Genomic DNA, 20,778 nt, shown 5'->3' on the forward strand with positions numbered 1-20,778 from the left:
TCGGAGAAGAATTCATTTTAAGGTCTAAGGATCGAATTCGGCTTTCCCCTTTCTTCAGGATCGCTTAAGCAAGCGAGCTCGAGCCGCTCTCGTGCTTCCAGAGCCCACACATTGGGGACAACAGAGGAACTTAAAGTTTAGAGTTATCATATATCTCAGACTGCTCTTGCAGAAATCCCTTGGGGGTGAGAAAGTAATCCAGAAATAGGAGCGGCACGGCGAAAATCGGCATTTTCGCCCCTGATCTGTAATATCATATTGTGAGCTGAGGGTATATCCAATCAAGGCGTTGCATTTACACTCTCTAGTACATTATACAGCGCAACAGGCGGTAAGGGGTATCACAAGTAAAAAGAATTTGATCTCTCTCCCAAATACAGCAGTAGAATCACCGATTCCAAAACACTTTTTGCCTTCCCCATGTTTTCTCCACCTCTCCCACGACGTGTTCAAATTACCTCGTAAGGGCCCACAGCGTCTCCACATCGAGATAGCACGAGAGCTGGTCTGGCACATTGTCTCGCGCTGTATGCCGCGGAGACGGGAATCTGGGTTGAACCTTTGATTCGACAGACGGGGCAGCATTCGCGTTCTTGCTCCCCGTCAGCAGGAGGGCGCGGCCTACCACCTCGTAGTACTTGGAACCGTTCGCACACGTGCTGCCACTGGTGCCATCACATGTGGATTCTGCAGCGGGGGGCTCGGTGGATCGAATGACGGCGGCGACGTCGCAGTCCATGAATTGCACAATGATGTCACCCTTGCGGGAGTTGGGCGGGCCAATGCCGACAAGAGGGGGTTGGGGATCGGATGGGTGGAGGTTGCTTTTGCGACTTCTGGGTACGTAGGTGATGATGGAAGGTACAGGCAGCCTCACGCCCGGAATCTCGTGAAGTAAGGGCATGGTCCTTTCGGCTATGCTATCGGTATCGTTCTTCGAATCCTGCTGGAAAGGAAGCTTCTGTCCTGAGTTTAAGCCATGAACACGGGACCGAGGCCTAGTACTTCGGCGTGTAGGCTTGGAAATGCGGGACCCTTTGGGTCGTCGTTCTCTCCTATAAATTGAATGCGCCTTATGCCCAGCTGAAGGAGGCCGATGGTCATTGTGGCATTTGCAGCAGATGTACGACGTCTTGTTGGGTATGTCGACGGCTTTCTCCAAGTCAATGTCAGTGAGCTCAGGAAAGCGAGAGAGGAGCGTTTCGGTAGCCGTTAACGGCTGACGCAAAGTTGTGGCAGGGCTAGATGAGACCGAACTATGCGGAGAAGCAGAGGACACAGGAGCGGGACTGGAGAGAATATCACTGAGCTGAGCTGTCCCTGCCTCCGCATCGCTCTCGAACTCAACCGCGTCCAATTCCGCTGACGGCCACGGGACCGCATGGGGATCATCAAATTCGCTCAGAAGATGATTATCGCCACTGTGATGCGGACTTTCAGGCTTCAGATATGCGCCTGGCAGGCCAAACGTTGATGTATCTATCGCAGGTATACTTGCACCAGCTGTGTCAGATGGAAGACTTGTAAGCGGTTCGGGAAGTGGGTCAACAAGCGGACGTTCGGTTTCAACAATCTTTCCTGCATAGACTCCTGTTGCCATGATCAACTGTGGTTGCATATGGAGGTGGCTTGTAGCCTGCAGACGACCATACTCAGCATCTGGTGAAATATTGTTGTTCCCTGACAGGCCTTGCAAACTCCTTTGGAGGATCTGACTGAAGCGCACCACATCTAGATCCCTTCTAGGCGACAGCAACTGCTGGGAACGCGTGCGGGAGCTGTGGAACGCAATGACATCCCTATAAACTTCGTATACCGTCTTGGAATAATCCACCACTAATTCGTCCTCTCCGCAGTCATTCGCGAGGCCGAGGAGCCCATAGACTTTGTCTCGTGGATCGGCGCATTCGGAGGCCTGACAAGCCTCAAGAAGGTTGATCAAGCGACATTCGTAGTATCTATCGCTTCGTTGACGGTCGAAGAGGTAAGGCAGACTGCTCTTGATTCTGTCGTAGTGTTCATACCCCTGGAGCGCTCTGCTAAAGGCTGTCCATGTTGCCACGTTGGGGCCGCAACTAACCATAAGCTCTTTTGCAAGCACAATCTCCTGGACCACCCACAGCCTTGACCAATATCCTCTCTCGCACAACGCGAAGAACGCATTCAAGTTAGTTGTGTGGACTGGATTACTGATTTCGCAAGCGCCAGCCTGGATGTCTAGAGAAGCAGTGTTGCCGTCGACGATAAATTCGAAAGCAGCGTTGCTGTTTGCCGCCGGTAGTCCTAACCAGACGATGACCTTGCTGGCTTCTCTGTAGACCAGACCCATTTGCCGGACTTGATGGTTTCGCTCTATCTCGTTTGACTGATCTATGCACAAAGCATCAATCCAGAGAATGCGAGGTCGATCGGGATACCTCAAATGGTCTAGAGCCCACCATAGATTTATTCTCACGTCGAATGGCTTGCCCCCTAAGCGGATCTCTCTGACGCCGTCTTCCGGGGATCCCCAAGTGTAAGATAGTGCTTCATAGTTGGTAATGGAGAGGAGGTACAAGGGAACAAGACGGAGAGAGCATTCGATGTTGTATCTGTAACTGCCACGCTCAGACTGATACTTGGATTTCAGAACCAGAAGACGGATCTCTTTTGTGGGGTTGTGTAATGGACTGTACACGAACCCGGAGGCGTCAGATGGATTGTTTGTACAATCGTCAATTGTTAGCGCTTCATTGTCGGTCGCCCTCTGGGTTTTGCCAGGCCGCGAGAAGGTGAACATCGCAGCTCCTTCTTTGAATAAATAAAAGAGCTGTCAGGAGAAAGGGGGATTAATAGAGGTGATAACTGAGGAATTGAAAAATGATTTTTGTTGGAAAACAAATACGAAGCAGAACTATTCATAGATGGAGACGTTTCTAGTTTAAAAATATACAAATAACCGCTGACCTTCACAAGACCCGACTTATGTGACCGAGTGACCAATAACAGCAACGATGAAGCGCTCGCGAGCTGTGATGAACATTTATTCGAGCGCAGACGGTAAGACACTTGGCTGAACGGTGATCGGGGCAGGAGAGGAGGCTCCACCGAGCTATTGCTCAGTATGTTTGATTGCCTTGGTACAAATAAAGAATTCAAAGATATCTCAGTCCATCGCAATGGAGGTCAATTTATAATAAGGAGGCAACTGAGCTTCAAGATGTATTGAATGTTATTGATGACATTGATCAATTGGCAACAAGGAAGGTTGGGGGGGGGGGCTACTCATCCGGCCCGCCAGCTTTCCTTTACCTATGCTCCTCGATAAGCTTCCTCACAACCTCCCTCGCTTTCGTAGCATCAACCCTCCCATCCTGATCCGCTCGCATCATCTGCCCAACGAGGAAGTTGATTTTGCCTTCCTTTCCAGCAAGGATCTCTTCTACCACCTTCGTATTGCCATCCAGTATCTCCCTGGCTAAATCGTCGTATTCCGCGTCAGACAAAGGCCTGAACCACAGCCCTTCCCTCTCAATGATGCCCTGCGCCGTCTCCTCTTTGCCCGTCAACCCAGCTTCAAACAATTCCGAAAGAACCTTCTTCGCCGTCCTCCCAGTGATTTTTTTAAGAGAGAGGAACTGCACAAGTTGCGCCAGTTGTTTTGCTGGGATGACACTATCGCCTTTCGAAGTTATCTTAAGCGGATTCTCCTCATCCGCAAGATCATTTGCAAGACCTCCCATCTCATGCAACACCCAGTTCCCACACAGCTTCCCTACCTCCTCTGTCGGTTCCTCAGAACTGATAGCAAGGTATTCATCGACCACGTTACGGAAATACTCCACTCTCCCGCCCTCGTTGAGCGAGATGAGCGACATGGCGTCCTTGGTTGTGAGGCCGTACTCCTTGGTCAGGATAAGGATTTCTTCATCCGGCAGAACGCCGAGGGTGGACTGGAGGTGTTCGATGAGGTCGTCGCCGATGACGACGGGTGCGAGGTCGGGGTCGGGCATGTACCTGTAATCCACCTCCCCTTCTTTTCCTCGTAGTCTTTTCGTCTCCGTGCTGCCGATCGTCCAGCCTCGAGTCTCGCCTTCAATCACCCCACCGTTCTCGAGGACGGAAATCTGCCGGTCCCGCTCGGCGATGATGGCATCTTCGACGGCTTTGAAGCTGCTTAAATTCTTGATTTCGGTCCTTTGGCCGAGACCTGTCACTCCCCCGTATGAATTTGAAGATGTGGAGGGAGAGTCACGTCTTCGAACCGATACGTTGACATCTGCTCGTAAACCGCCGGATTGCATTCCAAGTACACAAGCATCCACCGCATTCAACAAGAGCTGTATCTTCCTGACCAACGCAGTAGCCGTACTCGGATGGTGTATCTGCGGGAGCGTGATGATTTCAATTAAGGGGAGCCCAACCCTGTTGAAATCCAGCAGGTGTATTTCCCCAGGCTGCGAGATTGTTTTTGCGGTATCCTGCTCCATCTGTATCTGCTTAATCCCAATCTTCACCTGCTCCCCATCTTCCGCCGCAATCCCATCATGTGAAAATAGCGTAATATGTCCATCCCTCGCAAACGGCTCATAGTACTGGGTGATCTGGTACCCGGCCGGTTGATCCCAGTGAAAGTAATGCTTACGATCGAAACGACTCGTTTTCTGGATCTCGCAGTTCAATGCTAGCGCAGCCCGGAGGGCAGGTATTAGGGTTTCCTTCTGGAATGTAGGTTGGGAGCCAGGCATTGCAACATCGAAGAGGGCGACGTGTGTGTTGGGGGCATCGTTGATGCTGGAGGAGGCGGCGGAGAAGAGCTTTCGTGCGGTGTTTAGCTGGGCGTGGATCTCGATGCCGACCGTCAGTTCCCAGCTGTCTAGCTTCTGGCTATCCTGCTTCGACTTCTTCCCCGTGCCCTCGGCCTTCCTCTTCTTTGCTTCATCTTTCAACTGCTTGCGGAACGGGATTGTGGTTTCGGGGCCGGCAGATTCTGTATTTGCACTGGGCACCTGTGTTCCGTGATATCTTTTTGTAGACAGCGAGTGTGCGGTTGGTCGGCAATGTCTCACTTGTCGGAGACATCCACCAGTGGGAAGGTGGCCCCCGAACAGGTATCTGCGAAGCACGGAGGGGGGGATTCGTGCCATGGGGATTGAGAGGCCCGGGAGCACAGGAGCAGCTCAATTGGATGTGACGCGTCGAGTGTGGCGAGCCCGGTGGGGAAGCTATATATGACGACAATCAGGACTGTGAAGATTGAGAGGTTGTCGAGGCTCGAGGGTGTATCGGGTGAATGCAGGCGGAGGTTGTTTGGGATGCCAGGTCCGATTCGAGGAGCACGAGGCAGGCGTGAGAGGATTGGGAGGAGGATTGGGCTGCGAAGGCTGCGAAGGCTGCGAGGGCTGCAATATCGCGTCTTGAGCCTGTTTGTCAGACTGTGCAGCGTGCTGCGGTGGTGTGCCCAAGTGGTTTGGAGGATGCGATGAGTGGCAGCAGTGCATGTGTCCAGCAAGTATTGGTCGTGGTCGCCTCCGGGGGCGAGGCGAGCAGCAAGCGATCTACCAAGTAGAAAAGGAGCACGTCGCCCGCTGCATGCTGCTTCCTCTGGCTCTGGCTTTGAGTCTGACTGACTCTGGGCGTACGAGTCGTAGGGGACGCTGCAGACCCGTCGAGTGTTTTTCTCTCTGTCTGTTTTTCAGCAAAGTGTGGTCTGGTCTTGTCTGGTCTGGTCTGTCTGGTCCGAGAGTGAGTGCTGGTTTGCAGTCATCACTGTTTTTTTTTCCCGCTCACCACAAATAAAGTTCACGCTTCACTCTCCACTCTTCACGCTTCACTCTCTCCACTCTTCACTGCCCTCGGCAGCCAGCGCCAGCCAGCAGCCAGCGTCCTCGGGATTTGCCTAAACTCGCCAATCAGGTGCCAGCCTCGTGCCATTTGAGCCCTATCCCGCCATCCCTGTCTGCCCTGTGGGAAAACTCCCCAATTCGCTGGCTCGTGCGCTGGGCGAAGGCGAAACACCACTGGAACCAACGACACGCCCGGCACGGCTGAGACGGGGATCATACCTAAAGATATACATCTATATCTGCCCATATACGCGGAACTGTGCCTCCCGAATTCCCTCAATGATGGTCACCACAGCCTTTACCACCTCACTAGTCACTCCATCTCTCTTCAGCCCTCAACAATGCTCTTCAAGCACAGCTAGCCAGCTCCACGACCCGCCAACACACCGCCAGAAGCCCCAAAGCTATCCAGGTACGGGGCGTCTTTGCGCTGTTATACCCTTTGCTTTTTGTGCTGTGGAGTGGGCACCTGAGCTGACCACCAACAGCATTTACCCGACATGACCACGAAGTACAGTGTACCATCAGTTGAATCAATCGTCGAAGATTCTGAGGATGAATCGGAGGGGGAGATAAAAGTCAGTGACAACAATTCCTGCGACCAGGAGCATCCTCGATCTCACGACGCATCCATGAAGGCTCACAGCGGGAGGGAGAGGGAGAGGAGGGCACACAGGGCAACAGCGAACACTGGGAGGCATATTGCGAAGCCTAGGTCGAAGACTACTTTAGCGCAGAGACCAAGTACGATTGCTACCGGGGTCAATGGCTCGGATGTGACAAGACGAAGGCACAAACGAAGTCACTCCAACAAGAGTGATAGCTCCAACGAGGCCACATCGTCGGACGAGGAGGAGCCTGCACAAGATCACAGGGCTGTGTTGGCCGCAGCCAGGGCCCGATTGAGCTCACCGTCGACCATTTCAGCTTTTACTACCCTCACAACTGCGACCAACAACTCCGGTGGGTCAAGTGGGAGTAATTCAACAGTAACACAAGACTCGATCACAAAGCGGACAGGAAAGAAGCCGGAGGAGCCGGAAGCACCGTTGTCACCTGCTGTACCGGATCCACCAGATGTGTTTGCGTTCCTCGATAGGGATGACTCAGCGGAATCTGAGGACGGAGAGGGAGAGGATCATGAGGAAGGAGAGGGAGAAGATCATGACGAAGAAGATGAACGAGACGAAGAAGCCGAGGAGGATGACGATGATCCGGGTGAAGGCCCATCCACTTGGGCTCCTCATCAGCCCGAAATGATCATGACAACGATTGGGTCCTCGCAGAACAGCAGCGCCTCCTCTACTTCCAGCAGCTTCCACGGGGATGATACTTTCTCTCAACCAGCAGACCATGACACCGATCGAAGTGACAGCCCGGAGCGGGATGTTGATGGGAAGGAAGAACCAGCTCAAGCTCCTCCACCAACTGATCGAGTTTCCGCCAAAGTCGCGGCACAAATGGCTGCGGCTCAGCAGAGACAGAGCATGTACGCCATGCAGCAATTCGGAACTCCGAATATGCCACGCGGAAATTACCAACTTCCTGTTGTTTCACCAAGTGTGTTGAGTTCACGATACCAGCAACAGATCAAGCCTCATGCTCTCCCACGAGCAGAGAAGATCCCTGTGACAGGGTATGAACTTCTTGCATCCCGATTATCGTATTCCAGAGACGCCGAGGAAAGAGGTGAGCGTATCAGGCCCATGTACAGAAAATTCGAAGCTCTGAACCACCGTCTTTTATTACATCTTCAAGATGAAATCAGCGAGCTTGAAGAACAACTCCACCGCCTCGACAATGCAGACACGCAGTCCCGACGAGCAGACCGGTATATTGTTCCCGCCTCACGTCGGGCAGCCGCACAAGCAGGAGGTGAACTGCAATGGCATAAAATGGATATTCTAGGTAAAATCGGTTACAAGCTTGGACAATACAGTGCGGCCCTCTCCGTCTTCTCAGGCGAACGTCATTTTAACAAAAGAAACAGATCAAGCCCTCTCCTCCTTCAACTCGACACAGGCCCTTGCTCCCCCAGACCCAGAGGACATCGACCTCTACCGCTCATACCTAGAAACCGAACGCCCCATCGCGGAACATGAAACACATTTCCTAGACCCAGCAGACGACCTCGTCTCCGTCTGCTCCGACACACTGCCCCGCCCTCCCTTCCAAATGTCATCTGCATCATATGATGTTTCTTCCTCCGTGATCTCCGGCTCAGACAACGAGGTGTCACATTCCCCGCATTCCCTCTCGTCATCCCGCCTGTTATCACAAGCCGAAAATAGACATGATGGGATGGAGAAGTCTTCGCTGCCGGCACTCGCCGCAGCAATCGCGGCCATGATTCTCATCCCGATCCTAACATTCAACGTGATACCGAACTTCATCGGGAGGGTTACGGTAACGTTTCTTGTTGCGCTGGGGGCCATGTTCGGACTGGTACAGAGCGGAACGCTTGGGTACGATGCATTAGTGGGGAGCGAGGGGATTTTGTGCACTGGGGTTTATGGGGGGATTATGATCTGCTTAGCTGGTATTATGAGTTAAACCCCGATGCTCTTTTGATGATTTACGCTGTGTGATGATGAAATTTGGACGGATTGAAATTGTCCAGGAGTCTGGAACCGGATTGCGATGGATTGGATTTTGATCGATTTGAGGAGGCTGGGTTTTATGATACCCCTTTGCACACCTACTTCTTTTCTTGGATGGAAGATACATAAGATTAGCAAGATGTCAAGGCCTTGAAATCGGGGTGGAAAGTGGAAACCAGACTGTATCATATATATCATATTTTCCTTGTCCGTCCTGGACTAGCAAAAATCAAAACTTATTTATAATTTCGATCGAAGTTCAAGACCACTTATGTTATCCACAGTAATATGATCTTCTCGTTTTCTGATCCCAAGAATTATACCCCTTTATAACGTTAAGGCGGACTAAGCGAGCGAGGCCGGAATACGAAAGCGCGCGGCGTTGAAAATCGTCCTCTGCCAAAATGCGAGGAACACCAAAATCGCTACATTTAGAAAATCACACCAAATCTCAATAGAACGCCCGACACTCCTCAAAAGTGCTTTACATTATAAAAAGGAAGCAGATCTAAGTTTGGCGAAAGTTTTATAATAATATAATATAAGGCGGAATTATAAGTATTTTTGTAATGCAGCATTGAAATCGTGCCCGTCCTCGCTTAGCGAGTTGGACGGATTTCAATGCCGCGCGCTTTCGTAGGGTAAGTGAATGTGCAGCAAAGTTTTGCACAACAAGAGGCTAATAACCTGTTTTATAAAGTCTGCACTAGCATACGGTACGCAAATATACTAGATTGTTTAAGAATGATGTGTAGTGCCAAGTGGCTTGGACAATATTCTGTCTTCATCAAGATTTCGGCTGACATTCTCTCCCTCGCCAAGATGCTCACAAGATACAGCAATTTGCCCACCGGCCGAGACCGCAGGTCACTAGCGAACCACAAGCAGATCATGGATCTGATAAGATAATAAAAGACTAGTCTTTTATTTATTTTTATCAGATGCCCCACTTCTGCACGAGAGTGGAGATGAATAGTTATCTGATCCGCTCTTACCGAAGGCAGCAGGAACCCACTACGGCTGCGAGCCTCTCTAATTTCTTCTGGCAACCCCATTCAAGACGTAATGCCAACGCCCAACACTCACCCTGTTCCTCCCCTAACCATGCCCTCCGGCGGATCCGATGACTTCCTCAGGTTCTGCCGCAGGGTTGCAGGGCGGTGCAAGTGCACTTGGCAAAAGTGCTACAATATTGCAAGTCCAGTGCTTCGCGATATCGGTGTTTGGGACACACGCCCCGATTCTCAATCATGCTGTCATGCTGTCTGATCAAATTGCTTGCCGTGCCGAGAGTTCGGTGCCTGTACCTCCCCTCAACCTGTGAATAAAACTCCAGCGTGCCCCAGACTTCCTCTCCGAAATGTTGACCTCTATCCGTCGACGGCTACCTGCGCAGTTCAAAGACGCCCACAGAGCTTCATCTCCCTTCTCTTTCTCAAGGTTCTATTCCACTATCCCTTTCCTCAACTCTAGATATCCGTTCATTATGGGAGGTGGAGAGCATCCTCCTACTAAAGTGCTGGTGATTGGCGGCTCATACGCTGGCCTTGCAGCAACAACCACACTTCTCGATCTCTGCCGTGGCAAAATGTCAACTGGCTCTATCTCACCGGAGGGCCTCGACACCAAATCAAGATTCCCTATTAACATCACCCTCGTCGATGAACGAGACGGATTTTGTACGTACATGTCCGCTATTTCCAGTCCCCAGTGACTTTGAGCCCAGCAGCTAACCGAAAGCACAATAGACCACCTCATAGGCTCACCTCTCCCCCTTGCTTCAGAATCGTACTCCAAGAAAGCGTGGATGAAGTTCTGCTCCCTCCCGGCATTACAGGTCCCCAATCTCAAGATCATTCAAGGTTCAATCACAGCAGTCGATTGCGGGAGAAAGGTTGCAACGATCAAAACGAGCAGTGGTGGAAGGGAGGAGGGATACGATTATCTCATCGCAGCGTCCGGATTGAGACGTGTGTTTCCTGTTGTGCCGCAATCCCTTAGTGAAAAGGCCTACCTGCAAGAAGTGAAGGAGCAGGTAGAAAACATCAAAAGTTCGAAGGAAACGATCGTGGTAATAGGTGGCGGTAGGTAAATCCCTAAGAGACTTGTTTTCTACAAGCCGATAATGATGTGTATCCATAGGTGCCGTCGGGATAGAGATGGCTGCTGAGCTGAAACTGGTCCATCCGAGTAAGAGTGTGATGTTGATTCACAGTCACGAGAAACTTCTCTCCGCCGAACCTTTACCAGAAGACTTGAAAGACAAGACACTCGAATTGTTAGAAGAAGGAGGCGTTGGGGTGTTGCTAGGACAGCGCGTTACTTCCGCCAAGGAAATCAAGTCGGTCGATGGGGGCAAGGTGTATAAAGTCGCGTTAGGAGATGGAACGGAGTTATCAGCAAGCCATGTCATCTGGGCTATCTCAAAAGCCGTGCCCACAACCACTTACCTCCCTCCCACCGCACTAGATTCCAACCAACTCGTCAAAATCGATGCAAAGACGAACTTCACTGGCGGTATTCCAAATTCTGCCCACCATTTCGCAGTAGGAGATCTCGTCTCCTGGTCCGGAATCAAGCGCTGCGGTGCCGCCATGGCGATGGGTCACAATGCAGCCTTCAATATCCGTCAGCAGCTTCTCGAAGCGCGGACAGTAAAGAAAGCAGAGTTCATTGAGTTTCCAGAGATTCCGCCTATGATTGCGCTCGCTGTTGGCAGGAAGGCTATAAGTTATAGTCCGAACGCCGGAACGGAGGAGGGTGCTGAGGTTATGAGGAATTTCTTTGGGGACGATTTAGGGTTGAAGAGTAAGTGGAGTTGAAAGATATGTTGACGATCAGGCTAATATCATTTAGTATGTTATGATCATTTGAGGTTGGGTGTTGAGTCTTCGTATAGTTTAGCAGGAAAATGAGATTGGATTTTGATCTGATAGGGTGTGGCGAGTAAGTAAAAGTAGAGTCCACAATGTGTCAGTATTACCCAAGTTATGCAGAATCAATGTCCAGTATCTGCTTGATTGTTATACTCTACTACTTGCAGTCAATCTGATTTGGGTCCGGTTTCCCCCTATTCTATCATCACGTGACCCCATACTCGTTCCCATGTCTTCTTGATATATTCATGTCATGAACAGAAGCATTTCGCAAGCTAATATAGTCCGCGCTCCATGCTGCTACACTAATGTTGAATTCATAGGAGCAGAACTTCCAAACCCCAGTTTACGAGTTCCCGGGTTGAGGCCAGCCTTTTCCGGGGCCTTATCCGAGACTTGGCCGCACTTGCGCATTGCGGCAGTTTCTCTGCCCTCCTTGATCACTGGAAATTAAAAGCATGAAATTACGATCGACCTCAGACAGCCGAGAGTATGTATTGAATCCCCATGCCTTGCAATAAAGTCCAATCGTCATTTGACTCGAGCGGCTCGAGTCAGTTCCAGGACGACAAGCGAGTCGCCAAGCCACGGACCTCCATCGGACTGTGGGGGGATTTACTGATCCCTGCATCCGCATCACCAACGCCAATGAGGGGAAGGAAGCTATCGAGGAGCTACAAGACGTAGCACAGCGTATGCTCTCGCTGAATTAGTCTTGGTTCCTGGCACTAATCCTAGTAATAACTGCCGTCTCGGTTATCCGACGCTGCGGCTGTGGCCTTCATCCTCCTCACCTTCTATAACTTTGCTCAATCCCCTTCAAAATCCTCCCCATTTGCAAGAACTATTTCCACCTTCACAACACTTCGTCTCCCCAAAATGAGCATAATAGTTCCCCTACAAATCAACGGCAAGGAGGTCCACACCTCCAAGCTCATTGACGTCACGAGCCCCTCCACCGGCAAGGTAATCCACAAAGCTTCCGGGGCATCTGTTTCCGACGCCCTCAAAGCTGTCGAAGCAGCAGAGTCCGCCTTCGAATCATGGGCCGACCTTCCTCCTGACCAAAAACGCAACATCTTCCTCAGAGCAGCCGATATCCTCGAGCGTCGCACTGAGGAGGTTGGCAAATGGGAGGAAGAGGAAGCAGGAGCTACCCCTCTCTATGCTTCTGGATTTGACGTCCCGACTGCTGTAAGCGGATTGAGGGATGTTGCGGGCAAGATCTCGGGGATTGTGGGGACGGTTCCGGCGTTGAGTGACCCGAGTAGGACGGGGTTGATCATGAAGGTGCCGTACGGTGTGGTTTTGGCGATTGCTCCTTGGTAGCATCTTCATTTCACATCCCATTTCACCTCAACTAACGAGTTCCAGGAACGCAACATTCATCCTCGGCTTTCGCTCCGTGACCTACGCCATCGCAGCCGGAAACACTGTTGTCTTCAAAGTCTCCGAGCTGGCCCCCCGCTCAATGGGCGTGATCGGCACCGTGTTCCGAGAAGCAGGCCTTCCAGACGGAGTCTTGAACGTGATCCAACATCACCCTGAGGATGCGGCCGAGATCACGAAGAAGATGATTGAGCACCCGGCTATCAAGAAGATCAACTTCACTGGCTCGACCGCCGTCGGTAGAATTATCGCTAAACTCGCTGGTGAGAACCTCAAACCTGTGCTGATGGAACTTGGTGGAAAAGCACCAGCGATTGTGCTGGATGATGCGGATCTTGCTCTTGCGGCGCAGGGCTGTGCACTAGGAGCGTTCATGCATAGTGGGCAGATTTGCATGTCTACTGATCGGATCATCGTTCAGAAAAGTATTAGTGGGAAGTTCGTGGAGCAGTTAAAGGGCGCTATTGAGGCCATCTTTCCTTCGAGTGGTGAGGCATTGGTGATGGTTAGTCCGGCAGGAGTCAAGAAGAACAAAGCTCTTCTCAAAGACGCAACGAGCAAAGGTGCCGAGGTTATCTTCGGGGACATCAATGCCGAGGAAGCGGCGCCGGAGAGGATGCGTCCTGTCGTCGTTAGAGGTGTAAAGAATGGCATGGATATGTACTACACGGAAGGATTTGGTCCTACGGTATCGTTGATTGAAGTCGAGGATGAGAAGGAAGCGATCAGGATTGCGAATGATACCGAGTATGGGCTGGCGTCGGCGGTTTTCACCAATGATTTGGCAAGGGGATTACGGATTGCGAGGAAGATTGAGACTGGTGCAGTGCATATTAACGCTATGTCAGTTCATGACGAGCCGAGCCTGCCGCACGGGGGCGTTAAGGCGAGCGGTTGGGGACGGTTTGGGACCAGTGGGATTGAGGAGTGGGTAAATACGAAGACAATCACGTTCCAGAATGGTTTGATGGCTGGCAAGTGATTAAGGCACTGGAAGGCCCCAATTTGTTAAATATCAAATAACTTAGCTATGGAATCAAACCGTCACCAGATCTCGCACGCGGGAATAATGCTGCCAGGCGGGCTTGAATAGAGTATTTATTGTTTACTAAAGATTGATAAACTACTTCCAGAATCTTTAAAGCTGAGACCAGAGAGCATAAATAAATGTAAACGATACCAGGAGGCAATATTCCGGTATTTTACATCTATACGTCGTCGAATGGAACTTCGAGCCTTTACTTATGTTTTCCAAACAACTCAACGGTTTTCAGTAACTTCGTGCTTTATTTAGAGAATGAGATATCTAAACACTACGAATGCTTTTCAATAAAATCGGTGGGCGTCATTTAACAAAACGGGTTCGAGGCGGACGGTCATGCTTTGGATTAGCGAGGGACATGATTTTGATTGGCTGTTGAGGCTCTCGCGCTCCATCATCATAAAATCGAAACGAGCATGTGGTGGCGTTTCGTCGCCTCTGAATGCGCGTCCAGCTTTTATGGTCAGGAGAAGCTCTCCGAACAAGAGATGGGACGAAAAACAATGGTCAAGGTAGAAAAGGGCTCCGCTAACGAATAAGCGAGCGTCCACATTCCGTCCACCATAATTGCTGACATTTCACCGTTGGGAAACACCACCCAATGCAAGCTTGTGGAGCCGCAGAACTCTCAAATTCTCTGCTCCTTGATGGAAAGTGGCTTTACAGTCAATCTTAGCCTCACCCAAAAACCATTTGCCCTTGTCGAGATCTCCAGAAACGCGTAGTTGGCCCATTGTGGAGCTGTCCACTCATTTCCGTCAAGCTCTGAAGGACTGAGTGTGGTCCAAATATTTTGCTCGACAACTTCTTAATTAGTGAACTCTGTGTCCATACTCCGACCGTGAGCCGCAAAGAATGATTAAAAGTCCAGAGTTGGTAATATTCTTATTTATATTCTTGTATCAGTGGCATTGTCACTTTCAGTGAAGCGGCAGGGTTGGAAGCACTCGACATGGCCAGGAGAAGGTCTGGTGCGAAGGTGATGCAACTGTAAGAACAAACTTACTTTGATAAGAGCAAATTAAAGCAAGGTACTCAGTAGATGTAAATGATTTAGTATGAATAGAAGTGACTGAAACTAACAGGTTCCATTTCATACTGGCCTAAGAACTAGGCAGCAAAATGAAAAGGGTGTGATTCCAACCAGCGGCATACTTTTCAGCAGTGACTATAAAACAACTTAAAGTGAATAACTTTCTTCGGTGTTTGAACTTGGTATTTCTTTTCAAATTGTTATCAACCCTTTTACACACCAAAGGTGAACCCCATCCTCTGGAGCACATCTATCTCTGCCAACAGGAGTGCACACCCAAATAGTTGAAAATACGCCTTATAGACACTCACAAACAGACGTGATGGGAGATCAACAACAGCGAGGTGAGGGTAGTAAGAGCGCTCATGCTTTCAGGTATGATGAACACTGGGAATTGCCTTCTACACAGAGGCGCGCACGTTCGAGTGCTAATATAGACAGTTTATTAAATGGCATGTCTTCCCAACAGCCACAAGTGCTACGCAAACATTGGCCAAACAGCAAATACGTCAGCGCAGAACAATTCCCTCGCATGATACAGGGTTTGCACCCGGCGGCTCATCGCGTTTGGCAAAGACACCTACCTCCGATATTGAAGGCTCTGGACGACGTGGACAAGGCGTTTACCGACCCTGCAACAACGAACCAAAATACGGATTGCAGTTACATTGCGACCGCAAGAAGTTCGAACGGTAAAGGCTCTAGTACTGGGACTGCGGCTGTTGAGACTCCTGCGTATGAGGGCCAGGCACTTGATCCACAAGGATTTCGAAATACTCGCTATAGAGGTATCCTTCAACGCCAGCTTCCAAATGCTCCAGGATCTCCTTCATATTCAAATCCAGATCACCCAGGTCATCCAGGCTATCCAACAAACCCGAGTAATCCAAGTCATCCAGGTGATCGGGGCCATACGGATCGACGAAGGTGAATGAGGAAATCGGAAACGGCTGCACTTTCAAGCGATGTTGATAGACTTATTCATCAAGCTTAGGGTTTTTGATGCAAGTTGAAGTTCCGAGAGAATTAAGGATGATGCTGTTTTGTGAAATGGGTCGAGGGGATTCTGCACAGGTTTGACTAGCCGCGCTTGCTTCTAAATGAGGCATGAATAGACACTATGCAGCAAATCCAATGCGCTCGCGTTGTTTAACCTCAGTGAACATACGGTCGTGATCTATCAAGGAGCAGCATGACTAATGTGAGATCTCTGGTAGAAAGAGTGATTCCGAAACCAAAGTTACCTCTGGCTGAATCTAGCAGCTGTCGGAAGTCGTTGAAAGCATGAAATATGGAGATAACAGTTATGTGCAGATCACCTTGGGCCCACCCAGTGTTCCCGAGCTGCGTCAGTAACCTGAGAAGTAGCCAATTGATGATGTATCACCGAAGGATTGCTGGGGGGGCCTGGACTCGATAGTATACTAATTCTAGTTAGTTAGGGCCCAGGAGAATTCTCAGTGAGGAGTCTCTTCTATTACCGAAACAAAACGTTTTAAAAAAGGAACAACGACAATTATGCTCTTCCATCTCTCAAATTTTCTCTGAGTGTGTTCCTAAATTCCATACGAGTTTGCTGCCATTACTCTCGGAGACATCACGAACTACACTGTACTGTGAAAAGTGTGGGGAAAGGGGTAGCCTTAATTAGCCGAATGGATGTCCATCCAAAATACAAGATGGAACGGAGTCGTCGTAATCAATTGTTGGCCTTTATATAAGAAACTTCTTTAGTGATGCGTGACTTGAAGAGCTGATCCCAGGGGTGGAGCAAATTTCTTGCAGTTGCGCAGTCTTTCAACGAGGAAAGATGATATTCACGAAGGGAACGGCCGCAGTGTTGGTCTCCCTCGCTTCTTTTCCTATCGTTCTTGCGCAGACGACAAGGGCACTCAACTTATTTGCTCGGGGTGTCGAACGTATCGAGTAGGTAGGTGAAATCAAAGATGTCCTGCGCAGCTTCTCCCAACTGGCTCAATTCGGCCAGTGGAGCGATATGGTACCACTTTTCTCCTATAATAGCACTTTGCGATCGGGAAACGAAACATGTTACAGGCCAGCGCAGTGAAAATGGACGGTATCCTACCCGGCTCACTCAAAGCTATTGCCATGCAGTACCCAGTAGTAACCCTTTCCGTCGACGGCCTCACCGCTGAAGCCCTCTAAAACGGCTTGTACTGTGCTTCCAGGGCGACAGAATATGCGGGACAAGAATACAAGGTGGTGTCTACGAAAACGAATACACCTTTAAGGGCGGGACCTGGAAGTTCTCCCCATTACACTATTGCCCGCTCTACACAGGCCCTTATATCGGCGGCTGGCGCAACGTAGGCGGCAACCTCCCTATTGTCCCAGTCCACCTAATGGTCTGGAAGCTATAGCACGTAGGCTTGAGATTTGGATGATTGGGGACGCAAATACGCTCACTACGAGCTGGGAGTTTAGTGTTTTTTAAAACAAGTCTGTGAAGGGCAGGGATGCTATTTTGAAATTCAAGAGTTGAACATGACGCCGTTGATTGTGGCAAACTACTCGACAGGGTGTGGAAATACCTCGATTTTGCCACTGCCTACTAAGGTGCCGAACTTCCTTGATGTCTTGGGAGGAGCTCGAGGTTCTTGGATGGGGCTCCTGGTACGATTGCGATTGCGAGTGTGGCGGATTTGCAAGTGAAGTTGGGGAAGAGCGTGGCGTACATGGGGTCGAGAATGTGCGCCTGCGTATGGGTATTTTGCCGATGACTTGCAGTCCACCCAACTCGGCGCCATCCACGCGGCGAGCAGCCACAACGAGGTCCCCTTCACAGGTTTCTACCACACCAGTGGCCGCATTGCTGGAGCATGCTACGCCGAGTATAGGGTCCAAACATGAGCACCCTCCCCTCTAACGTCTGCTTCCACTTGCAAGGAAGAATTTGAGGTTGTAAGTTGCATGATTGAAAGACGGGAGCCAATCGCTTCTGTCAATCCTGCGTGGTGGGCGCAGAAAACTGGGCGCTTTCGCCCTGCCGCAGCTTCTTGGCTAATCGATCCAGCCATCTGGAGGCAGCAACTTGGTTGGGAAACGTTCCCCTCATGACATCTAAACTCGGAAAGACACTAACAGTATCTTAGAGTCAATATGGCTGCACCGAGACAAACAATTTGGTGGCGACCCTCGGAAGAAATTAGGACCCTCGAATTCGATGCTCATACCAAATGCAGTTTCGTGGAACTTCTGCTTGGTCCTGGGCTGCCACGTGTGGTTAAGGCTGAAGGATCTCTAGATGATGATTCTCTGGGACAATGGTTTGAAAAGGTGTTGCAAGCACTTTAAAACTCCTGGGGCCTATGAGGTACTCGGTCACTTATTCTTTATTTAGGACCAGCCGGTGCATGCGGCAGGGATGGGAGAAGGAAAGCATTTCGAGATAGCTGGCAGCAGATTGCGAATACTGTAAGTTAATCTGAACCCTTTGGCCTACTTAGAACTCTCAATACAAGAAAATAAGGTCCGCAACGTGCGGGATCAACAGCAAGACACACAAGCCCGAGGTATCACTCAGCAAGAAGGCTTTTGCAGTCATTCAAGATCGCCTCAGATTGCCCGACTATTTCTTAACAAACATCCCTCGGGATCATCTTGCTTTCGCTACTCCTTTCTCGAGTAATACGGGTAAAGTACAGCTCCATGGTAATAATACTGTTCCACCTTGGTTGACGGCTTCCCCTAACATCCCATAGGTTTAATTTTCAAGCTCGCCTTCTATCGCCCAAAATTCTACCAAGTGTCAATCTCATACTATCCAGAATTGAATCTCACGTACGGTCTCGTTCTAGCTCGAAATCCGTGCGATGTTACGGTGCCACTGCTGAGTCTCCTCGAAACTTATGAAAGCAAGCCAGATCTCGCTGTTCATCCGCTCCTTCTCCCCATAGCCGCAATTGGTCGTGAAATTGATCGAACCCGTCGCCGTATTCACCGGTGGGATAAAGACGTCGATGAGTTAGAAGAAGTGATGGGCCAGCATGAGTACGAAGGAAGACCACTAGGAAACCCTTTGGAGATGGACTTCACAAGTAAAACAAGGAAGTTGAACTATCTTAGCAAAAGAGTAGGTGTGGATATACTCCACCTGGGATACGTAAAGTTTTCACTAGAAAACGTCGAATCGTGGAGCAAGAGCTCGATATGTGGAGGGAAAGAATCCGACGGGGTTAGCGAGCCAATTTGCCACGCGATGAAAGAAAGGACAACAATGATGAAAGAGGATTGCCGTTCACTCCTCCTATTCGCCGAATATGAAGAGAAGCGGATGAAGATTTTGATCCAAGCTGTCTGTTTTCCCATCTCCTCAAAAGAAATCTCTATCTAACGTTAGGCTAATGGAATTCAACAGGTCTACCAGTTCATGGCCCAGAAAGATGCAAGAGTAAACATCGAGCTAGCTTTAAACTCTGCAGCGATTGCAAAAGCAAGCAAGGAGGATAGTGCGATCATGCGACAGATTGCCATTGAAACCAAGAGAGATAGTTCTGCTATGAAAACCATTGCTCTGCTGGGCATGCTCTTTTTGCCAGGTACTTTTGTTGCTGTATGTAAATATTTCGGTTCAAGTATTCTGAATGACGTATTATAAGCAATATTTGCGATGCCTGTCCTCGACTGGGAAGCAGAGGGCAGGCCCGTTGTCAAGAAAGGATTCAAGTATTATTGCGCTGTCACTGCGCCGTTGACGCTCTTGGTGCTAGCCTCTTGGGGCGTAGCAATGCTATTCCCGTGGAAAAAATGGATATCGAGGTTGAATGAAAGTCTCCCGATGAGAGGACCGTAAGGATGTGGCATAGAGCTGACAGGCCTGAATCTTACTAAGGTGATACTACTCTGAATTTCAACGCTTTGATTAAGACGAGAGACGGCGCTAATCACCAATCACAGATACTAATAAACCATTTCCGACTCTCAAACACTTGTTCAAATAATTCGGCCACTTGGGAGACACTACATCTGGCAATCCGGCACTATCAGAGTCATACTGCTAATATGAATAATCAAGTGGTGAAATTGCACATCCACACGGCATGCTGGGAACACTTCCCCGGTATTGGGTTTAAACAAAATGGTCACGATGCCAGAGTTCAATGAAATTTGTTCCGAAGCTGGAAATGCTTCCCCAATGCTAGATATATCGACTAAAGTGTTACGGTGCCAAACAGTAAATGTAGGATTTGCCCATATCTTCACCACCCTCCAACTGCCCCAACTTCTTCCCAAATATCATCACCATGGCCATCTCAGAATGAATATCGCATTCTGAAATTGAACTTGCTACACTCTCACATCCCACTTATGATCATCATTCCACAGATATCGTACCTCAAGGGCCAAGGCGAACAAAACCCTCAAGCCATTGGCAATAGCTGGCTTTCAAGAGCAACCACAACTAGGAGCAAGCTTCAGTTAACTGCTACTCTATCAGTGTGTCAAAAAAATAATTAAGGTAATTAATTATATTTAATTAAATTAATTTTCTAATTAATTATAATTTGATTATTGAGTTTCAAAAAAAATTAATTATTAGACTAATTATAATTAAATATAATTAATTATTTCTAATTATCACGTGAAAGTCACATGAAAGTCAAGTAAATAATAAAATCTCTTTATTTTCTCTAAATAACTATAAGGCCATCGGATAAAATATTAACTAGACTAATAAAATATATATAATACTATAAAACTAAGCTTTTTCGGGAAGGAAAAACTGATTCTCCGGCTCGAAATCCTTTTTCTCCTTTAATTCCTGTTCTTTTTCCGCCTTTTTTATCTCTTCTTCCTCGTTTATAAATATCCCCCAGCTCTTAAGACATATAATCTTCTCGAAAGTGATCTTATTAAGTCGATTACGTAGTTTAGTATTAATAAGAGCCCCTTGTGAGAAGAAACGCTCGCTAGCGGCGGACGAAGCGGGTATTCCTAAGTACTTCCTTGCTATAAGGGATAATACAGGAAACCTAATTTGATTAGCTTTCCA

The 20,778-nt window shown here is 49.2% G+C and overlaps 10 protein-coding genes across 10 annotated transcripts; 6 read left to right on the top strand and 4 right to left on the bottom strand.

Annotated features, from left to right (window-relative positions):
* Window positions 1-288: 288 nt before the first annotated feature.
* K444DRAFT_606565 (uncharacterized protein) lies at window positions 289-1,048 on the bottom strand. Its single transcript, XM_024879017.1, has one exon. It carries the CDS (start codon window positions 902-904, stop codon window positions 455-457), a length of 450 nt encoding a protein of 149 aa, XP_024744564.1. The 5' UTR covers window positions 905-1,048; the 3' UTR covers window positions 289-454.
* Window positions 1,049-1,783: 735 nt separating this feature from the next.
* K444DRAFT_516442 (HET-domain-containing protein) lies at window positions 1,784-2,779 on the bottom strand (the record flags this gene model as incomplete). The annotated part of the gene is made up of 1 exon (XM_024873686.1): window positions 1,784-2,779. A coding segment is annotated over one exon (996 nt), but the record flags the coding sequence as incomplete, so codon positions are not given.
* Window positions 2,780-2,908: 129 nt separating this feature from the next.
* Window positions 2,909-5,302, bottom strand: K444DRAFT_19362 (glutamyl-tRNA amidotransferas-like protein subunit B). The gene has a single exon (XM_024870944.1). The coding sequence runs from the start codon at window positions 5,124-5,126 to the stop codon at window positions 3,288-3,290; it is 1,839 nt and encodes a 612-aa protein (XP_024744566.1). The 5' UTR covers window positions 5,127-5,302; the 3' UTR covers window positions 2,909-3,287.
* Window positions 5,303-6,457: 1,155 nt separating this feature from the next.
* K444DRAFT_515223 (uncharacterized protein) lies at window positions 6,458-8,378 on the top strand (the record flags this gene model as incomplete). Its single annotated transcript, XM_024873578.1, has 2 exons — window positions 6,458-7,763; window positions 7,816-8,378. The coding sequence occupies 2 exons, from the start codon at window positions 6,458-6,460 to the stop codon at window positions 8,376-8,378; spliced, it is 1,869 nt and encodes a 622-aa protein (XP_024744567.1).
* A 1,533-nt stretch (window positions 8,379-9,911) lies between these two features.
* On the top strand, window positions 9,912-11,340 carry K444DRAFT_515233 (FAD/NAD(P)-binding domain-containing protein; the record flags this gene model as incomplete). The annotated part of the gene is made up of 4 exons (XM_024873579.1): window positions 9,912-10,104; window positions 10,174-10,509; window positions 10,568-11,233; window positions 11,282-11,340. The coding sequence occupies 4 exons, from the start codon at window positions 9,912-9,914 to the stop codon at window positions 11,338-11,340; spliced, it is 1,254 nt and encodes a 417-aa protein (XP_024744568.1).
* Window positions 11,341-12,119: 779 nt separating this feature from the next.
* K444DRAFT_579380 (aldehyde dehydrogenase) lies at window positions 12,120-13,775 on the top strand. The gene is made up of 2 exons (XM_024877658.1): window positions 12,120-12,626; window positions 12,676-13,775. The coding sequence occupies exons 1-2, from the start codon at window positions 12,181-12,183 to the stop codon at window positions 13,670-13,672; spliced, it is 1,443 nt and encodes a 480-aa protein (XP_024744569.1). The 5' UTR covers window positions 12,120-12,180; the 3' UTR covers window positions 13,673-13,775.
* A 1,145-nt stretch (window positions 13,776-14,920) lies between these two features.
* Window positions 14,921-15,696, top strand: K444DRAFT_690557 (uncharacterized protein; the record flags this gene model as incomplete). The annotated part of the gene is made up of 1 exon (XM_024887772.1): window positions 14,921-15,696. Exon 1 carries the CDS (start codon window positions 15,088-15,090, stop codon window positions 15,694-15,696), a length of 609 nt encoding a protein of 202 aa, XP_024744570.1. The 5' UTR covers window positions 14,921-15,087.
* Window positions 15,697-17,972: 2,276 nt separating this feature from the next.
* Window positions 17,973-19,342, top strand: K444DRAFT_551187 (uncharacterized protein; the record flags this gene model as incomplete). The annotated part of the gene is made up of 5 exons (XM_024876534.1): window positions 17,973-18,062; window positions 18,127-18,200; window positions 18,256-18,437; window positions 18,488-19,080; window positions 19,144-19,342. Coding segments are annotated over exons 2-5 (1,023 nt in total), but the record flags the coding sequence as incomplete, so codon positions are not given.
* K444DRAFT_606570 (uncharacterized protein) lies at window positions 19,332-19,702 on the top strand. The gene is made up of 2 exons (XM_024879018.1): window positions 19,332-19,617; window positions 19,683-19,702. The coding sequence occupies exon 1, from the start codon at window positions 19,396-19,398 to the stop codon at window positions 19,576-19,578; it is 183 nt and encodes a 60-aa protein (XP_024744572.1). The 5' UTR covers window positions 19,332-19,395; the 3' UTR covers window positions 19,579-19,617; window positions 19,683-19,702.
* Window positions 19,703-20,598: 896 nt separating this feature from the next.
* K444DRAFT_491178 (uncharacterized protein) lies at window positions 20,599-20,778 on the bottom strand (the record flags this gene model as incomplete). Its single annotated transcript, XM_024873205.1, has 1 exon — window positions 20,599-20,778. A coding segment is annotated over one exon (180 nt), but the record flags the coding sequence as incomplete, so codon positions are not given.

Source organism: Hyaloscypha bicolor (genome assembly GCF_002865645.1).
Source record: "Hyaloscypha bicolor E unplaced genomic scaffold K444scaffold_10, whole genome shotgun sequence".
Taxonomy (NCBI): Eukaryota; Fungi; Ascomycota; class Leotiomycetes; order Helotiales; family Hyaloscyphaceae; genus Hyaloscypha; species Hyaloscypha bicolor.

Excerpts from the sequence above, each read along its gene's own strand:
- K444DRAFT_606565 (XM_024879017.1), bottom strand. The coding sequence starts at position 904 with ATGCCCTTACTTCACGAGATTCCGGGCGTGAGGCTGCCTGTACCTTCC.
- K444DRAFT_19362 (XM_024870944.1), bottom strand. The coding sequence starts at position 5,126 with ATGGCACGAATCCCCCCCTCCGTGCTTCGCAGATACCTGTTCGGGGGC.
- K444DRAFT_579380 (XM_024877658.1), top strand. The coding sequence starts at position 12,181 with ATGAGCATAATAGTTCCCCTACAAATCAACGGCAAGGAGGTCCACACC. Across the intron at positions 12,627-12,675 it reads GTTTTGGCGATTGCTCCTTG|GAACGCAACATTCATCCTCG; the intron begins GTAGCATCTTCA and ends AACGAGTTCCAG.
- K444DRAFT_606570 (XM_024879018.1), top strand. The coding sequence starts at position 19,396 with ATGCCTGTCCTCGACTGGGAAGCAGAGGGCAGGCCCGTTGTCAAGAAA.